General features: G+C 50.2%; 1 protein-coding gene across 5 annotated transcripts; it reads right to left on the reverse strand.

Moving 5' to 3' along the window:
* Positions 1 to 1,366: 1,366 nt before the first annotated feature.
* Positions 1,367 to 23,515, reverse strand: GJC1 (gap junction protein gamma 1). Of its 5 annotated transcripts, none has more exons than XM_065699212.1 (4): positions 23,438 to 23,515; positions 7,469 to 7,582; positions 5,543 to 5,618; positions 1,367 to 5,417 (listed from the first exon to the last, which is right to left on the reverse strand). In XM_065699212.1, exon 4 carries the CDS (start codon positions 5,396 to 5,398, stop codon positions 4,217 to 4,219), a length of 1,182 nt encoding a protein of 393 aa, XP_065555284.1. In that variant the 5' UTR covers positions 5,399 to 5,417; positions 5,543 to 5,618; positions 7,469 to 7,582; positions 23,438 to 23,515; the 3' UTR covers positions 1,367 to 4,216. The 5 variants fall into 5 exon arrangements, with proteins under 5 accessions (XP_065555284.1, XP_065555286.1, XP_065555287.1 ...); XM_065699214.1 differs by lacking the exon at positions 23,438 to 23,515 and adding an exon at positions 22,915 to 23,078; XM_065699215.1 differs by lacking the exon at positions 23,438 to 23,515 and adding an exon at positions 21,484 to 21,885 and having other exon boundaries at positions 5,543 to 5,615.
* Positions 23,516 to 24,894: the final 1,379 nt, after the last annotated feature.

The raw sequence follows: 24,894 nt of genomic DNA on the forward strand, positions 1-24,894 counted from the left end.
TGGAAAGGGCCTCAGGCACCCAGGGCAGCCATACAGGGCTGGCAGATGTGGCACGGGACCCTGGGGAGAGGGGCAGCAGCTGGAGGCCATTCACAAGACCCAGGGGGTTCTCAGATACATCTGCACGGAGCAAGTGAAGCAGGCCTGGGGTGACTGCACACAATCCCAGCTTTGACCTCTGGGTGCCTGTCTCTGAGCACAAGATCAAATCCAGCCATCACATGATGCTTTCTATTAGATGATTCCCCAAGAAACACACTGCAAGAAAAGAGCTGCAACAGCACCCTTCCTCTTTTAGTTATAGCTAAATGCCTGAAGCGTTTCAGAATTTCTTGCTGCAAATTCACTGTTAAATGAAGGCTTCTGCACTTTAAAACACTTAAGCACATGCTTAGCTGGATGCCTGTAGCTGGCTGCATTGGCTCATGCAGAGATAATCACATGCTTAAAGATAAGGTGAGGTTAAGTGTCCTTCTGGAGCAGCAGAGGCACACAGAGCACGACCCCAGGTCCCTCTGCACCTCCTCGGTTATCCGTGCACTTGAACCCGTGCTGGATGGCTCACGCTGGCGTTACCCTGCCTGGGCAGGGAGCTGCTGACTGTGTCTCGGCTGCAGGATGCTCAGGTAACCTGACAGCGACAAAACACACAGAGATATTAGTGCTGGATCCCCCCTTGGTTGCCACAACTGGTCTCTGCCCTTACAGCCCTGGACACAAGATGCTCTGTGACACAGGCAGCGCTGTCCTACTCTACCTGGCTGCTTTTAACTGAACAAACAGCTTTTCATTTCAAGCCCCCCACCCCACCAAATCCATCTCACTTCAGCCTTCTCACAGCTGAAACCACGTAATGCCTCCCTCAGACCCACTCCCACTTTCGAGGGCAATGTGCAGCCAGGGCAAGGCATGGGACACTGACAAAAGCCCTCTTCTGTGCCGGCAACACAGCCGGGCATTCAGCTGGCAGTTCGGAATGGAGCAGGGCAGCCAGCTCCGTATGTTCTTTGGCAAACTGCAGCTAAATTAGGGCAGCTAATGCTGCACAGTTCACTGGACAGGATCAGCGTGCTCAGTCATATGCATAAGCCCAGATTTCCATGTTTTCTAAGACCTTTTCAAGGTCTGACTTCCAAAGTTTACAGATCTGTCTTTTTCCGCGTGCGAGTGCTGCTGTCACTGAAGAGCAGCTCACGTGCAGCACGGTTCAGTTATGTTCTGACCGACTCCATTATGCTAAACAAGGTCAAATACAGAAAAACTCCAAGTTGTGGCTCTAAGACAAACCATTAAAACAACCCTCTCCCTCCTTCACATATTCAGAACGTGTTCTAGGGCTGGAAAAAAGAAGCCATCTCACTCAGACTGGAGGAATCCACTGGATTTAATAGATTGGTTTTTCCAAACTGCATCCAAAACCAGAGAATGACAACACAAACCCAAGTTATGTTCAGGATTTCTTCTCCCAAAGTCTTTTCCGAACGTTTCTTTCGGAATGGCCTACATTAAGCCAAAGCAAAAGAGCATTTTAAAGTAATGCAGGTATCGTTTCTTCAAAAGGAAAAATCAAGCCTGATGCTTTGAAACTGAATACAGTCACGGACATGAACATTTAGCGCTGGAACAGACATCCTCTACTAAGAGCAAACACTCAGTTTCAAAGAAAATGTGCACTTTATACACAATTCAAATGAAAACAAAAAACCAGGAACAGAAACAGCTCCATTACTTTGCATTTTCGGAATGAATTCAGTGCTGGGGTTGGAATATTCTACCCACTTTGCTTACTAAGGGGAGTATCTACTGCTGGGGACAGAAGCTCACAGGACTGACCCAAGGCGGCAGCTTGAAGCAGGGAAGAGTTTGGATCATGAATTGGGGAAGAAGCTGTCACAAACCCATTTTATTGGAAGCCGCTGCTAAGAAATGGCTGCAGTTTGTGTAGAGAGCAGCAAGAGGAAAGGATTTTCACTTCTTGCCACTGAACTGGTGAAAGGCTGCTCTGAAACCACCACAAGCAACGTCCCGCTCTTGGGAAGCTGAAAAGAACCACCCCAGTGTCTGGGATAATGAGCGGATTGTAGCCACCATCCCTGTTTATCTCCAGGCTCCAAATGTCTTTCCCTAGTAGTTTCAGACAACATGTTTTCCAGCCAGCTTCTCCATCACACTCAGAGCTTTCTGCTGGCAAAGCCTCTCTGCCCATCTTCAGGCTGTGTGCTTCTCTTCAGACTCATTAACTAAAGGAGCACTATTAACAAACCCCACGCTGCTGGTCCCTGCTCACAAGCTCACTTCTGCTGTTCCAGACTGCTACGTACTTCCTGTGTTACCTACTTCTGCTTTACACACATCACCCTGAAACTTCACTGCATAAATCTTGGGAGGTTGCTCCTTTCCTGGAGCAGTGGCCAGCAGTTAAAGCCTAACAAAAAGGCAGAAAGGAAGCTCACTTCCCAACATCTCTGCTGGAGACGAACTGGGGAGGCTCCCACTGACCCACACTCATTTCTCCCTAAAGCAGAGCTGGACTCTACGCCTGGGCTGCCTGGTGTCCTAGAGTGAAAACAGCAAAATCAAGTCAGTAAAACACCAACTGTCAGCAAGTGCTTGGGTAGAGGACAACTGCAAGCATGTGCTCATATCCCCTTAGCTTAAATTTACCATGAAGCCTATGCTTAGATGTTCTATGGGACAGGAATGGAGTGTGGGTTCACCCATGTCCACAGAGCCTTCCTTGTCAATCCTGTCCCTGGCCAGGCTGTAACGAGGGCACTAAGGACTGAGGGAGCCTTGAAACAGAACAGTCCTGCTTGAGACAGCCCCCAAAATATATTCAAACGCATGAAAACCTAACAAAAGCACAGCGTGGAGCGAGGTCCTGAATACATTATAAATAGTAGCAAAAAGCATACACATTTATCAGCATCTCCCAACCATTAATGCGTGTCCTTGCCAAAAAGACAGCCCTGAAGGCAGCGCATTCCGCATTCTCCTTTTCTAATTCTAAATTCAAGATTAATGCCAAAACCTCCAAATGCCAAATCTGACTGGTCTCTCAAGCAGAAATCTGAATTCTACAGATTGCTCTGTCTGAACTGAATTCCTCGGACATAACGGAAGGAAGAGGGGTCTGGAATAAGGCAGTATCATTGATATTCAGAAAGGGCTTTGTAAAAACTCTTCCAGACAGCTCATGTGGCCTGGCTCGGGGGGAGGAAGGTTCTTCCTCCAGGGAATGCACAGAGAAACAAACTCACCCTGACTCCATCTAAGCAGATTACTTTGGAAAAGACAGAAATCTTATCCAAAAGGTATGGTAACAACTCCATGCCCTTGGGGAGCGGTTGTCTGTAACAACAGACCTCAAACCCATCTCTATCCATAGATATCACAGAACTACATGGAATTACTGAATCCAGTAATTTCTATGTACGTTTGGGGGGATGTTTTGCAGGAGTTGGAAGTCTCTCTTCCCTCCTGGTGCAGGAAGCTCGCAGGGAGGTTTGAGCCCTCTCTGCGTGACGGTTGGCACTGGTACTTGGAACGCAAGGACTCACGCACACATCTTTTCCTGGGAAACCAACCCTGGAGCACACAGTAGCTGTATGACATTTCCATTTCCTAAGTAGCACATCATTTGGGTAAAAGACAAGAGTCAAGAGCACCATTAACAGATGTCTTCCCAATCTCCCTGCTGCACCCATGGGCTGCCTGGGTAAGTGGAGACCCTGCTGGGCTGTCTGCATGTTCAAGGCACTTCTGGAACGCAGCATAGAAAGTTTTAGGTTTAAAACAAGGAAGAACAACGACGAAAACTGTGGACCACAGTAATAAAACTAGCAAAATGCTACCGGCTACCCATTGCTTGCTCCTTGGCAATATAAAAAAGTGTAACATCAGAGATCCAGTGTACAAATACAAAAAAATTGTGCATAATAAATGTACTATAATACTGTACATACAGCATAAACCGTTCACTGAGAATGATTTAAATATAAGTATTTGCCTCCTGACTTGGAAGACAGAAGAATAAAGTTCTATAATCCTAGAATATGCGTTTAACCCCTTTGTGAGAGGTTGAATCACGAGCCAACGGCATCCCTGAAATTAAACACAGTCAAATAGTTACTTAATGGAAGCCATTATTCAAGGGGTTGGTTGCTGGTTATGATAAAACTAGGGGAAAAAACACAGTATCTAAACTCAGCCAACATTAAATCCAGACAGAGCTCTTCCCATCTCCTGACTTGCTACTGGCACTGCTTTTGTTTGAGCCCGCTTTGGATTTCTTTTCTCTGGAACTGCTGGGGTTGTTTTGGTTGTTATAAGCCTGGATCGCAAGGTCCAGGCGCTCCTGAGCCACTTTGATTTCCCTCTGCAGGTTTTCCAGGTCGGCAGGGATGTTTTCTTCATTGCTTCCATACTGCTGTTCCTGAGCTATATTGGCTTTGTTCTGTTTGTAGGCCATTTTGGCATTGGTCAGTTCAGTGTATTGCATTTGCTCTGGCTTGACTGCGATGTTATAGCCAGGAGGAGCAGATGGCGTATTCCAAGTAAAAGGGTAGTTATAGGTACCAGAGTCTTCCAGCTCTTTCCTCTTGTTGTTCAATGTGTCCCGGATTGTGCCAAATCCCAAATGCAGCATCTCCCAGACATTCAAAAGTAAACACATGCAGCTCACCCCGTACATTATTAGCAGGAAAATGGTCTTTTCAGTTGGCCTGGAAATGAAGCAATCGATCTTGTGCGGGCAAGGCGTCCTGCTGCACACAAACACGGGGCTCACCTCGAAGCCATACAGGAAATACTGACCCACCAGGAAGCCAATTTCAAAGGTGGTCCTCGCCAGGAGCTGCAGGACATAAATTCTCATGAGCCCATCCTCCCGGATGCGCCGCCTGCCGTCGTGCTTGGCTTTGCCCGGCGCCTGCTGCTCTTTGTTCTCCCGTTCGCTTTCCAGCTCGATCTCTGGGTACATCATGGGGTCTTCCTCGTGGTCCTCCTCAGTTTCCTCTAAGCCACGGTGTTGTTTCCAGCGCATAGAAAAGCTTTTGCTTCTGATTCTTCTGTCGGCTTCGCTGTGTTCCACCATCCGGGCGATCTTATGGATTGCATAGCCCAAGTACATGACAGATGGAGTGGCAACGAGGATGATCTGGAAGACCCAAAACCTCACGTGTGAAAGAGGAGCAAAAGCATCATAACAAACGTTCTCGCAGCCAGGCTGCTCCGTGTTGCACACAAACTTGCTCTGTTCGTCGTAATAAATGGATTCTCCTCCCACGGCAGTCAGGACAATCCGAAATACAATCAGCACCGACAGCCAGATTTTGCCAACAAAGGTTGAGTGATTGTGGATCTCCTCTAACAGACGGGTCAGAAAACTCCAACTCATGGTGGTCAAGTAATTTTATCTAAAAAACAAATACCCCCCCCAAATATTTAGAAGTTTATCAGCGTGAGCCTAAGCAGTGCAAACATTCAACCAAGAGAGGCAGAACCCTCTAGAGCTGTACAACCACCGCGCCTGGAGCATCACCTGTTATCGGGAACCTCCAGCTGCCAGAATCTGCTTGAAGATCCTACGCCTCCTCCACAGGCTTTTGAGAAGTCTGCTACAAAAAAAAAAAGGGCAGTTAACTGCCATTTCACAAAGCAAATGGGCTCCCAAAGCTAATCCCGAGCTGAAAAGAAAGTCAAATGCTAATAAAAACATTTACACTTCAGGTTGAAGTCTCCAAAACACAGCGGATGGGAAGTTAAGCTCTGAAACTCTCTGGGTCCTGTTGGCTCTGTCCCACTGTTAACAGAAGGATTTATTCTAACTGCAGGAAGATGGCCAAGCCTTGTCAGAGCCTGGGCTAACGATCTCAGTCTCAAGCACAGCCCACGGAGAGAAACTGTCCTCTCCATGGGGCCAAGCTGTCTTGAGACAAAAATGGATGGCCCAGCCCAAGCCCGAGACACGCAACTGCTGTTATCTTTCCTTAAAGGCAAGACAACCTGAGTGACCCAAGCATTGCTACCCTGCAGGCCTTGCCTAGACAACGGTCCAACCTAAGGAACGTCACCTGCTCTAGTGGAAGGTGTCCCTGCCTGTGGCAGGGGTTGAAACTGGATGAGCTTTAAGGTCCCTTCCAACCCAAGGCACGTCATGATTCTATGATCTAACTTCTAACTTGCTGCTGGAACTGTTCTATGGATTTGGGTTCAGTCCCTTAGGGAGGCTAAAAATCACCCTCCCAGGGCCAGAAAAGACTTTTGTATGTATTTTCTTGTGGCTTTGGGGAGAGTAGAAGGAAAAACTAGTTAAAAAAACTATCTGGCCAAACTTTCTGAACAGATGCTAGACAGAAATCAATAGGAATCTGCAGTCCTGACACGAAAAAAACGATCAGTGGAAACTCAGGGCTGGCAACACTGCCATGCAACAATGAACAAAACCTAGTAATGTTACAGGCCCAACTGGAGCTTTACAGAGTGAAACTGGTCAAATACTGAGGACAGGAAGAACTGTTTGACCATGTAGCACAGGATATGACATCTTTCAGTCACAGACTGGTTTGGGCTGGAAAGGACCTTAAAGCTTACCCAGTTCCAACCCCTGCCATGGGCAGGGACCCCTTCCACTGGAGCAGCTTGCTCCAAGCCCCTGTGTCCAACCTGGCCTTGAGCACTGCCAGGGATGGGGCAGCCACAGCTTCTCTGGGCACTCTGAGCCAGTGCCCAGAAAAGAGTATTTGCAACTCTTCCACTTCTTCCATATAACTACAGAGTTTTTCAGAGGCACAATAATGAAATTTGAGGGGATGCAATCAATCCAGAATTAAAGGATCTAAATGTGATCCCCCTTCTGGTGAAATTCAACATTTTGCTGAAAAGACAACAGCACAGACATCATGTGGATGGGCTGTGTGGGACATCTGATTTATTGCTCCATGACAGTGCAAGAAAAAAATAGCACAAGAGAGTATTAAAAGAGACCATATTAAGCGTATCAAAATTAACAAAGGTCTTGACAAATGATTCCCACATTAGAGCCAAGATCAACTGCCCATAACTGCAGCAAGTTCTTGCAAAGGCCAGGAACAGGCCTGGCAAATCAGCTGCAGCCTCCCCAGCCTGCACCAGGACCTGGCTGCTGCCAGAAGCTGTGGATGGCTAGCTGGCAGGCTGACAGACAGGGGTGAGAGTTACCAGGGATGCAGGAAAACACAGGTAGCTCAAGAGGCTGAGGCCACTGAAACAAAACTATGGCTTTAAGCAAGCTCAATGCAGACACGCAGCTAAGGGAAAGAACAGCAGTCTTTTCTCTACAGGACAGAGCAGTTCCTTGCTCCACCAGTTAATAGGGAAGGGAGTGAGGGTCCTCACGGATGAGCATCTCAGCGAGAGCTCGTGATGCAGCAGAGATGCAACCCTTGGCTGTGTCATGTGCAAACAAGAGCAAGGAGGGTGATCTTACCTCCTGGTTAGCAAGACAGCACTCAATGCCTGCGTCTGCATCCTTCAGAAGTTGCTTAAACATCAGAGAGTGAGTATTCCAGCCTCAAAACCAGCTGAAGAAGAGGGAAGATGCCTGGAAGTGAGAGATTTAGAGTTTAGTTTACTTAGATGGGAAGAAAATGATAACCAGTGAATCAATTTATCTGCTGGCTGTCAGTTGGGCATGCATCAATCCAGGTTTACAGTCCCAGCTCTTTTTTCTACACAACCATTATGCCATAGACAGAACTGGATGAAATAACACCTTTTTAACAGGAAAAAAGACCCGAGGCTTCCAGCCCTGTGCAGCACCTTACTGCAAGTGGCTTCACACTCTGAACCCCATTTGAGAAAGACCCCAAGTGCAGCTCTGCAGCCCTGAGTTCTGCACTACTGGGACGAAGGACTGACACATTTCCCAGCACACACTCAGATTAGGAGTCAAAAGGAGTGGCAGAATCAGGGGTACTCTATGTGGCCAAAGAGGCTTCTACCCACTGCACAGAAAATGCAAGAGCCCCACATCTGCAACAGAGGGATACGGAGGTAAGAGCCGCAACACTCCCGTTCACACCAAGCTGCAGTGCCACAGTTCCAACACCAGAAGGGACACTGAATCTTTACTTTCAGATGAGCTTCTTCCTTAGTATCTCATAAATTCTTCTGAGGTCTTTATCAGCTCTTCACAGCGTGTTTTCTATCTGCAGAGCACATCTGTGGCTGGCTATCATGTGGCATCATTCACCGGCTATAAAGAGGGAGACTGTGGTCACAGCTCGGCTCCCTCGGCTGTGGCACCCACTGGTGGGCCCTGCTTCAGGAGAAAGACTGGGATCCATGTCCTGGATTCCACCCGTTATATAAATGAGCAGCATGACAAACCTGCACACGACACTGACCCCACACACTTGTACATTTGGGTTAACCACAGCCTTCAGATGCAGACGGCGGCGTTATCAGATGTGTGTTTAATAACCAAGACATCTGCTGATTCCAGAGCGGTGGCTGCGGACATGGGAAGTGGAAGAGCTCGGATTCTCTTCAACAAGAAAGCGTCACTTGTTCTAAATTTAGCTTTAGACCAGAGCAGAGCTGCTGCCACAAATATGGGAGAATCCACCAGCAGCAAAGACCCTCCTTGTCTTTAAGGAAACAGTTTAGCTCAAGCAAAATGACCTGCCATTAAAGCCTTCTCTTACTGGAAACGTTTAAGCCATCTAAACTGAATGGAATACAAAGAATCTTCTTAGGGCATGTGAAATAGTGGTATCCTTCATTCATGAGATCAGCCAGCGTTGGAGGCTACATGCTTCTGCCTTCACAACACTGCAGGACCCAGCTACATTGCAGTAACCTTCACCTCACGTACACTTGGTGTCTCCTGGATTTGCTGTTCTGGCAACATTTAACTCAATAATTTTCCATTGTTTGAAATCAGTCTATGGACACTGACACATACGTGAAAAAGGCAAAATGTCAGCAATTTCAGCTCATTTAAGTCATGCCAGAACGCGCATCTGAGAGAGACTTTCATTCCTTGTCTTTGTCAGAAGCTCATTCTCACCCTTCCAGCGGCGGAGGCTCCATGGAGCCGGCAGGACATACCACGCCAACAACATGACACTCCTCTGACAGCAAGCTGGCTCCTGCGGGGGAGAAAGTTCTGCACGCTGAGATCCAGACAGAATAAAGAGGAATTTGGAGCAGGTACATGGAAAAAAAGATGGAAAAAACCCATCAGGTTTACTAAGATTCACTGCAGGAAATCGCTGGAGTTATTTTAACACAGCTATTGCTCACACACAGGCAGCGATCAGCCTCTTGTGTTTGCAGCTTCCCCTCTCCAGCTCATGGGCGGCTTTGAAAATCCATTTAAACATGGGATTAATTTCATCTCCTTTCAGCTTTCTCACCTAACTGAGATGTTCTCATCTGTGATGGCCTCCCACCAGTCAGGGAGGACACAGCAGGGAGCGTGCTGTTTGCATTAGTATAAGGCAGTCCTGCAAGGAGCAGGGAGTCGGTCTCAGTGATTCGTATGGGTCCCTTCCAACTCAAGATCTCCCATGGTGCTATGATGCTTCTGTGATATCAAGACTCATTTCATATCATTGCATCACAAACAGCAAGTGGGACTGAGTGCACCCTCAGCAAGTCTGTGGAGACACCAAGCTGAGGGGCCACCGACACACTGAAGGGAATAGGCGTTGTCCAGAGGGATCTTCACAGGCTGAAGGAGAGCGCCCATGTGAAACTCATGAAGTTCAACAAGTCCAAGTGCAAGAGTGTGCAGCTGGGCTGGCCAATCCCAAACAACACAGACTGGAGGGTGGATGGATGGATGGGGAGCAGCCATGCAGAGGAGGACTGGGGTGTACTGGAGGCTAAAGAACCAGCAGTGTGCACTCCCAGCACAGAGAGCCACTCGCATCCTGGGCTGCGTCAAACACTGCGTGGTCCTTGGCACAAGTCAGACCTGGCGCTGTTGGAGTGGGTCCAGAGGAGGCGATGGGGATGCTGCGAGGGCTGGAGCAGCTCTGCTCTGGAGCCAGGCTGAGAGAGCTGGGCTGGGGCAGCCTGGAGAAGAGAAGGCTCCTGAAGGGGAGACCTTACTGTGGTCTTTTCAATTTATATAAAAGCGGCCTGTAAGTAAAATGGGGCCTTTTTATCAGGGCTTCTCGTGACAGGACAAGAGGCAGCAGATTTTAACTGACAGAGGGCAGGTTTAGACAGGACATCAGGAAGAAACATTTTACCACGAGGGTGCTGAGGCGCTGGCACAGGGTGCCCAGAGAAGCTGTGGCTGCCCCATCCCTGGCCAGGTTGGACACAGGGGCTTGGAGCAAGCTGCTCCAGTGGAAGGGGTCCCTGCCCGTGGCAGGGGTTGGAACTGGATGAGCTTTTAAAGTCCCTTCAATCCGAACCATCCTGACCCTGGCTGAAGGACTCTGCACCTGACCTCTGCACCATGGCTGGCTGACAGCGCTGCCCTAGCCCAGCTCACCGTCCCCTCTTAGCTGGAGACACCCACCCTGGCTGAGTCCACAGCAGGGTACGGGCTTCAGGTCACAAGCACGTGCTCCGTGGGGTGGAGGCGAGGTGCAGCGCAGGAACGTGAGGCATGGCTCCTGGGGAACCAGGGAGCTGCAGCTCCAGGGTCTCTCTTTCACCAGCCCCTCCTCAGACAAGGTTTGTGTTCAACAGCTTATTTTGTAGCCAAAGGCAGTTGTTGAGGGGAATATATTTACAGGAAGACATTTTCCCCTTAAAAAGATGCCCTCCCATGTCATGCTAATGAAATTTGATTAATTTATTAATATTTGCTTTGTTCTGAAGCCATTTAAAAAGACATGAAAAAATGCAAGAATAAATGCATGGCAATTCTGTTGCTAGTCAAAAGAGGTTTCATGATCCATGAAAGTAAAATTGGTCCCACAGGCTAATTACAACAGGAGTTGCATGAGGATGAATGAATAACTTGCATTACTCACATCTCATTTACACTGAAATCTAAGAAAGGGCAGGATTTACCAGATTTCTGAGGAAACATGGGAATTACACGTGTGAGAGGTGCCAATGCCAACCTCATGGAGCTCAACACAGCCAAGTGCAAGGTCCTGCCCCTGAGTCGGGGCAATCCCAGTTACAGCTCCAGGCTGGGCAGAGAAGAGATTCAGAGCAGCCTGAGGAGAAGGACTTGGGGGTGTTGGTCAATGAGAAACTTAACATGAGCTGCTTCAGTGTGTGCTTGAGCCCAGAACCCCCGTGTGCTGGGCCGCATCAAAAGGAGAATAACCAGCAGGAGGTGATCCTGCTCCTCTGCTTTCATGAGACCCCACCTGCAGCACTGTGTGCAGCTCTGGTGTCCTAAGCATCAGAAGGACATGGAGCTGTTGAAGCAAGTCCAGAGGAGGTCACGAGGATGAGCAAGGACTTGAGCAGTTTCTGTATGGAGCCAGGCTGAGAACACTGGGGCTGTTCAGCCTGGAGAAAAGAAGCTGCGTGGAGACCTCAGAGCAGCTTCCAGTGTCTGAAGGGGGCTACAAGGATGCTGGAGAGGGGCTCTTCATCAGGGACTGCAGTGACAGGACAAGGGGTGATGGGTTCAGACTGAAACAGGGGAAGTTCAGGACAAATATAAGGAAGAAGTTCTCCCCTGTGAGGGTGCTGAGGCACTGGCACAGAGAAGCTGTGGCTGCCCCGTCCCTGGCAGTGTTCAAGGCCAGGCTGGACAGGCCTTGGAGCAAGCAAGCAAGTGGAAGGTGTCCCTGCCCATGACAGGGGTTGGAACTGGATGAGCTTTAAGGTCCCTTCGACCCAAACCAGGCTGGGATTCTATGATTCCATGAGTTCCTTTCTTTATTAACCTGTAAAACAAGTAAGACTGCTGTTCAAGAAAGGAGAAAGTCATGGCCAGACTCAGTACTAGCAAGGCAGCAGCACACCACAAATCCCACTGAATATTGTGCCGATGCCACCTGCCTTCCCAACTGGAGCAGCAGCTCCAGCACCCATCCTCCTAAGGGACGTGGGGGGAAGGATGTGGGGATCTTCCTGGGATAAGATAATTCATTGCTATCACCCTTCCATCGTTAGTGAGGGAAGTGGGTTCAATCACCACCAACTTCATTCACAGAATCACAGAACAGTTTGGGTTGGAAAGGACCTTAAGATCATCCAGTTCCAACCCTCTGCTATGGGCAGGGACACCTCACACTAAACCATGGCACCCAAGACTCCATCCAACCTCGCCTTGAACACTGCCAGGGATGGAGCATTCATGACTTCCTTGGGCAACCTCTGCCAGTGCCTCAGCACCCTTACAGTAAAGAACTTCTTCCTTATATTCAGCCTGAACTTGCCCTGTTTCAGTTTGAACCCATCACCCCTTGTCCTATCACTACAGCCCCTAATGTGTTTACAGCACTATACAGATGAAAAAGAATAAGAAAACTGTATTCAATTTCAGTTTTAATCTGTATTATAGAATATTTGGGAGTGAAGAGGCTGCTTTTTCAAGTAAACACTCTCATCTGGCAAGCCTCTCGTGGCAATGAGCAGAGAATGGCTTTGCAACAGCCACAAAGCATCAATGTCAATTTAGAATGTCAATTTAGAAACCATTTCTGAACAGTGCCTTCAAATCCCAGGCATCCTGACAAGGTTCTGCTGATCACACACCAATCCCCCCGGAGTCTAAAACACCCCTCTCTGAATGATGAGACCACAGATCCCATGCAGGATATAAATAGAACAATGAAATATGGGTAAGAGGTAGAGATAGAATAAGATTCTTGTGCTGTCAAAAAAATAAAGATGTCAACTACATCTCCGTTGGAAAATCAACATCCATCCACCCACCCAAGCATTCAGCTTAGAGATAAACTGGAATGTGCAGATAAGACACGAACCTCCAGTAGCCCCAGCGTGCCCTCTAGGTAATGCCAACATGAAGCCAAGCAACACTTTTAGCAACACTCCCCCGCAGTGACACAATTCAAACAGAATCACGACGTGGTTTGTGCTTCCCAAACCCAGCTTTTACTGCACCTACAGCAACCACACTCCTCCAGGAAGCATCGTCTCTGGGTCACACACCCCAGTGCACGCGAGATCCTGGCTCTGGAGGAGCAGTGTCCATCGGGCAGCCTGTGCTGCAGCACAAGGATGTGACAAGTTGCAAGCTTGACTTGAGCCCATGTGAGAGCAGAAGCTGCACTGTCACCAGGCGTCAGCATAACAGAGGCTGGGCTGTAGAGTCTCTGCTAGCTCTTTTGGAGACCCATTTTGGGGTCTGTGTCAGCCAGAATCCCTTTATCCATGCTCAGCACTCAGTATCCCTTCTGAACGATGGGAATGAGGTGTACCAGCTCAGCAATTGGCATGGTGAGCTCCCAAATTTGGCATTTCTACAATGATTCAGGCCAGAGTTGTCAGATGCTCAGCAAACCTGAGCAGGATGCTCTTCAGATCCGTCCTACAAGCTTGAGGTATCAAGAAGCTGAAGCAAGCCCCAGATGATGCTCGTACTCTGGTGATGTGAAATGTAATAATGGAGAAAAGAAAGCAGTGAGCAGATCACAGGGTGAGCCACAGTGTGTGACAGTCCTTGCCACAAAACACTCCATCCTCAGGGTAACGAGCTACAGCCAGACTGACAAGGCATCCTGCCAAACCTTGCTCATACCAGCACAGTGCTGGGACTGAACCTCATAGTGCAGGCAATCCCTCTCCCTTCACAACACAGCTGTTGGGTTAGGAATAACCCAACAAGTGAAGAGCTGCCACACTGGGGCTCAGAAACAACCCTGCTGGAGCTCTCCAGCGCATACCCACTCTCCTCTCACTCAGCTCTTAAGCTGGGATGCTTCTGAGCAGCTCCTATGCGAACTGGTCTCTTGCAGCAGTGGCAATCAATGCCCTTGCCCTGCTCCTGGCCTCAGTGTTGCTGTGCTTGTTCCTCACTAAGTAGAAGCCAGTCACTTACAGCAAAGCCTTTTCACCTGTGTTCTCAGTTGTTTTAATACGCGCAATGGAAGGATAAAGATGATAAAAATGCAGTGGGGATGATGACAAAAGGCCTGTACAAAGTGACCAGCAGCAATGGATGCGTGACGGACAGCAGGGCTGGGGCTACTGCACACACCTGCCAATGAATCCCACACATCCACCAACGAATCCCACACATCAGGCGCTCTCACCAGTGTGTTGAGGGAAAGGAACTGCAAGACAGGGTCCTGCTTCAGCCAGAGACCTGCTGGGGAAGAGCAGAGCCCAGGCAGAGCAACAGGGCTTGTGCACTCAGAGGAAAGGGAGCACGATGCCCTGCCTGAGAGGTCAGTGCTAGGGATGGACACTTCCACCCCAAAACCCAGAGCACTGCAGCAAGGAAGGAAGGAAAAAATCATGGTTTTCAGAGCCAAAAGGTGTCTGGTCCAACCCGAAGAACACGCAAATGCTGTTGTGTGTTCCATCCACAGGGAAGCCACTGAAGGACACACGCTGATGCAGAGCAACAGCCTTTGCATGGGGCTTAGAGCATCCAAGCCCCTACCTGGGTACCCTCCTCCCTCTTGCAGCAAGCTCTGTGTATCTTCACTCACATACTGTTTCAGTCAGGCATCAGAGACATCTCCTTGTCTTGATGTGATTAGTGATTCAAACAACCACAACACCCCTCTAACTACTCCCGATTCCAGTGCAGCCAACAGCACCACAGCAGCTCCCCATCGGGCTCCTCCTATCTGCTCAGAGGGATGAGTGTCAAAAGAAAATGACACACTGGAGGCAAGTGACCCAAATATCACTCTGCAGCCATTTCGGGAAAGGAGAGAGAAGCCAAAAGAGAGCAATTCTGTCGGCTCCTGTACGTCAAAAGACTCTCAGCTGAGCTCTCAACTGAATGGGATGAACACCTAATTCACCCACCACCATCTTATGATAGCCAAAAGAAACTAAGACAGTGTTTGCTTCAGAGATAAGCCTCACAAACTAGCAGGTTGTATATAAAACGAACAGCACATACCATGATGCAGGGGCCCCGGTTACCCCTTCTGCAACACAGCAGTTGTTTCACTGTGACTCAAATTCAAAACCAGACTATTACTTCCCAGCTCTCTCACCTGGTCTGGTAGAAGACACCACCTCACCCTACGATTATATCCAATTCATGCAACATTTTCTTCAACAGCAGCTTTCTAGAGAAGGATGCTCAGAAGGCAGATGAGGACACTGCAAACCCTCACCACCAACTACATTAGAATTACAGAATCCCAGCCTGGTTTGGGTTGGAAGGGACCTTAAAGCTCATCCAGTTCCAACCCCTGCCACGGGCAGGGACCCCTTCCACTGGAGCAGCTTGCTCCAATCCCTGTGTCCAACCTGGCCTTGAGCACTGCCAGGGATGGGGCAGACACAGCTCCTCTGGGCACCCTGTGCCAGCACCTCAGCACCCTCATAGTAAATGTCCCCTCTGTCAGCTAAAAGCCATTCGCCCTTATCCTGTCACTACGTGCCGCTGTAAAAAATCCCTCTTCCAGCACTTGGGATAGTTCTGCTAAACCTGCTCAGGACCTTCTGCTTGCTGAGATACGAAGAACAAGGACCAGAAAGGTCTGCAGACCTCTGCGACTTTCCACATCCCTATGTCTCCTTAGGTGGAGGGCACTAAGCTCACGAGGATGGCAGGCAGCCACCAGAAGGCCATCTTCTCACTGTCAGGTTACCTACAGACCTCAACAATACATGAGGATGGTGCTGGGAACATCTACAGCCAAGGACAGAATGACACATCCCTCCAAACCACCAAAACCATTCTACAACACAGATGCTCCTTCCAGAACACCATGCAGAGGGCAAGGGGCCCACGACAACGAGCGAGCAGCAATCATACACGGTGGCCAGGCAAGCTCACTCGCTAGCCAAATGCTGTCCTGCTGCTTCCATGGCTCCCAGCCGCTCTTAAACTGCAGGAATAACTGAAGAGTTTCACTGTGGGAAGCTGCGTTTAAGTACAGTTTGTTTTGAGGAAAGGAGCGCAGTAAATCACCAGACTGCAGCACTGGCATTCCACTGTTCCTCCAGCTCAACAGGAGTCTCAAGGGCTTTATTTTGCCAACGATAAAATTTAGAATATAACTACACACATAAATCCACTCGGTGAATTATTTGTTGAAAAACAATTATTTCCCAGAGTGAAATAAGAAACCCAAAATTGCCATTTTCTGAAAGCCTTCAATACTCCCCTAGACTCTTCAGGGAAGAGACCTGAGGCACTCGCTGACTGAAGTCCCTACGCTCCATCATACCAGCTGGGAGAACACACATACCAACTGCTTCTGTTCCATCTGAGAATAGCCACAAATAACTTGTATTCTATGAGAGGAAGCCAGAAGTCCTTTTCCCACCGCACAGGGGGGTCATTTCTGGCCACCTGACTGCTTTCCACAGCCACAGATTTGATCAGATTTAGTATTATCAAAAGCTTATGAAAACTAGCAGCAAATTTAAGGCAGCTTAAACTACACTGAGCTTCTCAAATGCATGGCAACTGCTTAAGCAAACGGCTCCCCAGGGGCCTGCGGGAAGAGCACTTCCACGAATCAGCTAAAAGAGAGGTACCAGAGGAAGCCAAAAAGCAGACCCACTGGTACCTCAGGTTATCGATCGCTGGTGAGTTGCAGCTGATTGGCATTCAGTGTGTGCTCGTCGGGCAAATCTCACGCAATGGGCACACCTGAAGGGCAGCAGTGATTCATTTGTCAATACCTCCCCAGCACAATCCTCCAGGGAACTGGATTCTGCAGACACCCGGATCGATGGGGGCCTGCCACAGACTGCAAAGAGAGCAAAAGCGGGCTGAGGAATACAGATCGAGCCGGGCAATGCCACAGAGGTGGATGCTTCTAATAATGGCACAAGTAGCAAAGTCTTTACTTACACCAAGGAATAAAGATCATTTCCATACGGCTGGCTGGATGATCACTGTGTAATTCCTCCCAAACACTTCCATTTTATTTTTTGAATATCCCAGGAATCACAGTTTCCACTATGAAAATTCTTCGCCTTTTAAAAACTACCTATTTGAATGTCAGCCAAGTAACTCTTGTGAATTGGTGTCACTGCAATTAAAATCCAGTCGCTTCTCAACTATTTCAGTATGTTTTCCATGAAAATCAGGAGGTTTTCAGGAGGAGCTGCTGCATGACAGGCACCCACCCTTCCAGACACACATTACAAGCCTTACTGATTTTATTTTTATGCCATTTAAAAGCATAGCAACACCAGGACCAGCCCCATGTGCACAACCTACACCAGCCCCACGCCTGCCTGCAGATGTTTCTCTAACCTCAGGCCCCTGGATTATGCAGCATTACTTGTCAGCTGTGTCCCTGAATCCATACCACAGCAAGAGTTCCATGAGTTAACACGGAGTCAGAAACTCACCCTCAAGGTGGCACGGAAACACACAAGAAATCCAATCCCCCTTCCAGGCTCTCTACTATTTTAGGCACAAGAGAGATACAGAACTTTACAGAGGATGACTTGTTATACCAGAGTCTGGCACAGCCGCAGCACTCACAAGGGGCTGATGCTGGGATGTCACCAGGAGCAGGAGTCAATATCCTGATGCCAGTAGCATCAGCGCTCATCCTGAGGACATGCACTTCTGAGGCACCACAGCCAGAGCCATGTTTAGACCCAGAAGTCATTTTTCCACATTCCTTCATCAGTTTGGCTCAGTCTGGAAAGCAAAGTAGAAACAAGCAGCTCCAACACACTGCATTTGGCTTTGGGGAGTTTTAGAAGAGAGGAAGCCTACAAGGCAAATCCTACAACTCTGGGAAAGGGGATTAAGGGCAACACCACAATGGGTCTTCAAAGGGGAAATAATAAACTACAACCCTCAGCCACCTCTCCAGCACCACCAAATGCAACATCAGTACTCAAAAGAACTGTAGGCACAGCCTGCTGCTCATTCATATGTATGTCTTCTCTTTGTACTTCCACAGTATCTTAATCGAGGTCAAGCACTGCACTCCGAATTGTTTTCTGACAAATCCGTAACTAAAAAGGTGGAACTAATGTCTCTGAGAGCCCAGAGCTGGGATCATGGACTTATTTAGGCAAGAGAGCTGCCTGACTCCAAGGGTTTTCATCTGAGCAAGGTAATAGGGAGAGATTTTTCACTCCTGTGTAAAAACGTAAATCCCAGGTCAGCAAGTGACTTAAGCATGTGCCTGGTGGAAAGCCGGGAAGAAACACTGCTACTGAACAGGCTGCTTGCTTACAGCCAGACATAAGTACCTGGATGATCTGGAAATATCCCATAGCCCCTGGAAAAGAGACTAAACCAGGCTGGTCTGTGAATTAATCACAGTGCTATGCACACAACTGCTAATATTAAACTAGGGAGGATTGTACATGTGTGTATGTGTGTGTGTTGAAGCATCTGTTCAAGTTTAGGCATAGAAAACATTTTTCAGCCCAATGACTCCATAGGGAAATGCCTCATACATCAGCTCATCTGACTCAATTTTTCCATCACATTTCCTTTAATACAGTTTTGCCCATAAATACACTACTCCTTTTCTTCCAAATATAGCTTTTTATTTATGGAGTTTATTGTAACTCGTATTATTACTTAAAGCCATAGGGTTCTTCTTTGAGATTTAATCCTTACGGAATTATTAACCGATATTGAGGGATGAAACTCAGTTATCTGGTTTGCTGAAGGAAAAGCGATTTCTTTCTGCTACAACATTAACCATTTTCAGTATTTCCTTTACCACAAAATACCTAGTAACATCCTAACTGCCCAGCCATACGCTGCCCGGAGCACAGCCAGCAATTGCACCTGAAATCTTTTGTTTTACAGGAAAAGAAGGCAAGTGTTTAAAAATCCCAACCAGATCTTGCAGACAAGTAATGTCCTCAGTCACCCAGCGTTCTCCAGTTCGGGGAGAACTGTGAGTCACCACCCAAGCACTGCTAACAGCTCATATTTATGGCATGAGAAGGTCAAAAAAGGAAAGCCACCGTTGCCTTTTTCCCCTCCACGGGGCATTTTGAAGATCAATTCTTTTTGTGTGTGGCTTTGAGAGGAAAGCAAATAGCCCACCAGAACCACGAGGAACAATGGCCAGTGAGCAGGGAATTCAGTTAAAAGTACAGAGGCAGCATTCGGACACCGAGCAATACGGAACCCAGCAAGTGAGATGGGATTTAATAGGAATTGACCATTATTAACCACAACTACATGTTACTACACAGCGCAAGCACGGGACGGTGGAACTCCCCTCCTGCTGCTTCTTGTGGGAGGTGCAAAGATCAGCTGGAAACACCGATAATGGCGTGGGGTCCTGCAAGAAAACCTTCTTTCCAAGGCAATGGGGATCCCTTTCCCACATGGGGGCTGATGTAGTCCAGGGATCAGTTTTCAGAGGTGCGTTTGTAGTTCAAGGAGTCTTCCTAAGTGGACGTGAGGAAGGAATGTGCTTCCCTATACGGGTCAGCAGTGTTATTGTAAAGCACGCACAAAAAGTAGGGAATACTAATGCATCTTTTTCTCACAGGAAATAATTTACTTCCTATTAACCAGATTAAAAATACATAAATCTGACGCACAGCCTCCATAAAGCACTTTGTTGAGTTACAGCACCAAAAACAAAAGCTGGAACTAGGGTGGGAAAGAAGGATCACCTTCTCCCTAATGAGCCAGCGGCCCCATGAAGAGCAGCCAGACCACAAAGGGGCCCATTATCTGCCAGGTTTTTACTCCAACTGTCCAGTGATTATGACTGCAGTCTCAGCTGGCGCAGTAGTTCAGAGAATCCCATCCGAGCAACAGGGCCAAGGTGGAAATGAGGTACCTGCCACAACTCACTTGGCATTCCCGGTGGTTAAAAGGGAGACAATGAAAACCTGAAGTGGCATTAGGAAAGAGCCAGGTCCAAATGACTGTGAGGGGAACACTGGCAGGTCACCAAGACTGGAAGAAGCTCTCACTCGCCAGCATCACAGCTTGGTCAGAAAAGCAGCATCAGCCACGCTGCGAGTGCCTGTGTGACACAGGAGTCTGAGCGACCCCATTCAGAACGGACCCGTGAGGGTGCTTTCAGGATTAAATTACTCCCAGCAGCATGTTTCTAAGTTGCTTTCTTGGTCCCAAGTGGCTGAGTTACATCCGCTCACAATTGCAGGCACTGCAAGATGTGCACCGGACCTCATCTTCTGCTTGGGAAAATGGGATGTTTCAGGAGAGTTTGGTTGTTTGGACCCACAGAAGTTGCTGGCAGTCAGGAGATCACCAAGTCAATAAACCTCTGCATTAAAATTCACCACAAACTCTCCACCATAGGTTGTAAGAATTGCTCTTGAATCTCACCCATTGGCTACAAAACCATATAAAGCCAAGAAAAGACCTTTTAAGATAGTTCCAGCTAAGCAACCCAATTCAGAACTGCCCTTGGAATACCAGAAAACTCCTCAGATAACCTGTGTCTACAATTAAAACTCTTCAGTAAGTACTAAAATCTTTGCAGAACTCTTACAATGGGTCTGAACTTGTCCAGCAGCTGACCACTGCCCTGCTACAGCCCCGTCCTCACTACAGCTCACAGACTGGTAAGGAGCTGTAACGTTCTCTCTGCTTAGAGGCAGATGGACTGCTGGAAGTCCTCACTGTGACCACACTTCTCAACCCTTCTGGACTCTTCCCTAACTCATTCCAAACCACCCGCAGTCCTCACAGTCTGTGACCCCAATTTGTTCAGTTCTTTACTGATATTTGCATCACTTGCAAGTTATCTGGGATGCCTGAGACGTTTGCTTTGAAGCAACAGGCAAAAATAATCACTAATGAAGGGCTAAGAACGGGCAGCAGTGGAACCCAGGTGGCAAATAGACACTTCATGCCAGTTCCTCATTTACAATCACACATTCAGACCTTTGAGTTGCTTTGCTTTAAAAACCCCCAAACTTTCGTGCTGTTGCAGCAATTAAGAAAACACTTATTTTTTTAAGTTCAAATGTCCACTGCACCAGTGATAATGTAAACTTGCAATTCCAGTCTTAGCGCTAAAAGTAGGTTTGGAAACAGTAAAGCCAGTCTTCAGTTTTTAATAGCTTTTCCCAGTTCAAACTGATCTAAAACTCAACAAAGCCCGTTTCAAAAGCCACTGCAAGGAGAGAAACTGGGTGATGAATCCAAACAGCACCACAAAGAGCAGCTGAACATGTATTCAACACAGTTAAAAACCCACCACATTAAAAAGTTTCACATGATCCAAAACACAAACTTCCCAACATAGAAATGTCAGTCAAGTTACTGTTTTCCCCAAAACCATGCTATAAAGGGATCATTTTCTTACAAGGAGCCACAGGAGCACGGCCAGGGCAGACACCCGCTGCCCCCATGGACCAGAGCACACAACTCTCCACACATCACCAGCCCCGGCATAGCTGGGCTTTCACTCCAAGCCCCTCACCTCTTACCTCGCCACTGCCATGGTCAGAAGCCCCTGGCCATAAAGGATCCCGGTGGCACCATCGCACAGGAAACCCTTGTGTTCAAACTACTTCAGCTTTAACCTTCAGGACCAGCTATCCACTGGGAGGCTTTGCTGCTGCCGAGAGAGGAGGACGAGCAGCCTGTGCACTCGTCAGGCACAGAAAGTATGGAAGTGCTGAGCCCACCCACCGCCAAGCCCTCGGGATCCTCCAGTCACCAGCGCGACGCAAGAGCGGAAACAAACATCGTCCCCTCCTGCCTCTTAGAACAGTGGGAACGCTGCAGTTAATGTTGGGATTGCTGGAAATCCAGGACTTCCAGCTGCTGCTCGCAATCCTATGGGGAGAATAAGGAACAGCACAATAAGGCACAAATGACCTGTGGGGCTACGTATTCGCTTTCTTCTTCAGACCCTTCCATATCCCACTTCACAGAGCGGAGCTCACTTGTTCCCCCAGAAAGCACAAGCATAACTTAGGAATATACTTGGAAAAGTCACAAATACAGAGAAGGGCACTTTCCACTTTCCTCATCACAAGTCTTAACGCACACGACAGCTTTGCCTTTTAAATGGCCTGAAGAAAGGTGGGATTTGGTACTTTTTGCTTTCCTAATCACAGGTCTTGACATGCACACCAGCTTTCCCCTTTTACATGACCTGAAGAGAGATGGGGTTTGGTCACTGCACTGACAGCCGCTTTCCTGAACATCACCAGGACACAGACTGCTAACAGAAAGGGTCAGATTATTTCTTTCTGCTGCTTCTCTTTGACTTCCACTGGGCAGAAGACATGGAAGCGATGACAGGAACAACGACCGGTCTGGCGAACGCAAGGTTTTTGTTCCCCCTCTTATTTCTAAACCCAAGCCCAGCGAAAAGGCTGAGCCCCGTGCTACCAACTGTTGCTCGAGAATCCATACTGCACATCCATGCCCTAATTAAATCTCTGCACACTGTCTCCTATTTGTAATCAATTTGAGGGTGGAACGAAATTAGCACTTCCCTGGGAAGCAAGGTCGCGATGACCACAGTCACCACCAACCCCTGCCAGCAGAAAAGAGAAGGGGCTAAAAAACCCCCACTAAAAACACCCGTACAAACACGGCTTTTGTGACAATCCATGGCGATGGGTGAAAGTCAGACCGAACAGAGGCCGAAACTTCCCTGGCCTGGTAGCAGGGCTGGGTTCTCCTCGTGCTCTGCGCCCGGCTGAAGCGCAGAGAAAGGTCAAACCGCACAAGCCCCAGCTGGCTCCGGACAGCGATAACCCGGCGTTAGAACCGCTCCTCCGGGCACGGAGAGCGAGGAGCTGCTCAGTGCCCAGCCCGGGGAGGGGGCACCGAGGATGTGCCCCGCCGGGCCGAGGAGGGGCCGGGCTGGCTCTGCAGGAGCCCCGCACCGCGGGCACACATACCTGCCACTCGGCACTGCCCCGCACCGCGGCACAAAGCGCGCTTTGCCACGTGCGGACACCCGGAGGGTCCGGCCCCGTTCCGAAAGCCGGGACGGGGCTTTGCGTTTCTTCCCCCCGGGATAAACGCGTTAGAAACGCCCGGCCCCGAACGCCGCCTGCGGGGGCAGCCCTGAGGGACGCGAGGGCCCCAGCCGGGTGCCGGGGGCGCGGCCGCTACCTCGCAACGGCGGCGGAGGAAGCGGCGGCTCCTCCCGGCCCCTCAGCACCGCTCGGAGCCCCCGCTTCGCTCCCCTCAGGCTCCCGCAGAGCCCGCGGCTCGGCCCCGAGCGCCCCGCGCCCCTCACAGCGCCCGGCTCGGGCCCCTCGGGCTCCGCTCTCCCCTCAGCCACCACAGCTCCGTGCCCCCCAGAGCCAGCGCGTTCCGCTCCCCGCCGCCCGCCGGGGCTCGGGCCCCTCCAGCCCCCGCCTGCCCTCAGAGCCCGGTGCCGGTGCCGGTGCCGGTGCCGGTCCCTGCCCCACTCACGCCGCCCCTCTCTCGCGCTCCCGGTCTCAGTCTCCTCAGCGCCGGGGCCGCCGTACCCGGGCGGGGGGCGCTCGGCGCATGCGCGAAACCCCTCTCTCATACACACACACACACACACACACACACACACAAACCCCCCCCCCCTCGCCCCCCCCCCAGCCCGCGCCGCCGCGAGCCCACCCGCCACGTGCCGCCCGGCGCGCGCGCCCCCCGCCAAGGTGGGGGCGGGGTTTGTGCGCGGGAGGTCCCGCGCGCGGGAAACCGAAGGGGGGGGGGGGGGGGGGGATGGGGGGGCCGAGAACGAGACAGGGAGAGCAGGGCAGATACGGGGGGGGGGGGGGGGGGGGGGGAGCGGGGCAGGGGGGGGAGCGGGGCATCGGGAGCAGGACAGGGATACCGGGAGCGGGATGGGGACACCGGGAGTGGGATGGGGACAGGGACACCGGGAGCGGGATGGGGACAGGGACACCGGGAGCGGGACGGGGACACCGGGAGCGGGACGGGGACACCGGGAGCGGGACGGGGACACCGGGAGCTGGCTGCTCAGGGAAGCGCATCAAGTCACTGGGGACTGACCGAGGGGTCCGTGCAGCACCGCTCACTGCAGAGGGGCCATTCAGCCCCTCGGTGTGTGCCAGTGCTGAGCCCTGATGAACTCGTGCCGAGGATGGAGCCCTCGGCACCCGCAGCCCCAGGGAGCAGCTCTGCCTGCTGCCGTGCCTCGGTTTACCTGCTCCACAGCCCCGTTGCCTAGGGCACCCTGCACAGCTCCCTTTGGGGGGGGGGGGGGGTGCGAAGGGAGAAGGGTAGGGAATGGCATTCCAGCTGGAAAGGGGTAAGGGTCAGGGTCTGGCCATGCACAGCCCCTATTCCCAGGGAAGAACCACTTCCATGGAAAATTCCCATCCCGTGCGCATGGGGCCGGGCTTTCAGCCACAAGGGCTCGTGCGGCCACTCGGGCCCTGCTGCGGGTCAGTGTTTTCCAGAGGCTGGGAACAGCCAGCGTGAGAACCGGCTCCTTCCCACGCCAGCCCAGGCCGTATCCTGCCACCCTTCCTGGAATGATGCTCAAATCCATAGGGACCCATCAGACAGCGCAGCCCCCTGGTTCTCTTCATCAGAGGGCAGGGATGACCAGCACCAATGCCCATCAGTGTACAGGTGCCTCCATGGCAACTTCCAGCCCTATTATCCAGCTCTGGAGAGCCCAGGGCTGGGATCGGAGCCTTCCCGGGGAAGAATGATGGATGTCTCCTTCCTGGACAAACCCCTCGCTCCAATGGGATGGAGCAGCCGAGTGCTTGGCTCTGGAGCCAGGGTCACATCCCTGGAGCCCTGGGACGTGCTGTGCAGCACTGAGCAAGCTACTGGCCCTATGGGCACCAATCCTGCTGCAGCTCCAGGACCTGCCTGGCCTGCTCCCCAGAGACCCAGTTTACAGCTCAGCACCACTGGGA

The sequence above is a fragment of the Lathamus discolor genome, chromosome 20 (genome assembly GCF_037157495.1).
Source record: "Lathamus discolor isolate bLatDis1 chromosome 20, bLatDis1.hap1, whole genome shotgun sequence".
In the NCBI taxonomy this organism is placed as follows: Eukaryota; Metazoa; Chordata; class Aves; order Psittaciformes; family Psittacidae; genus Lathamus; species Lathamus discolor.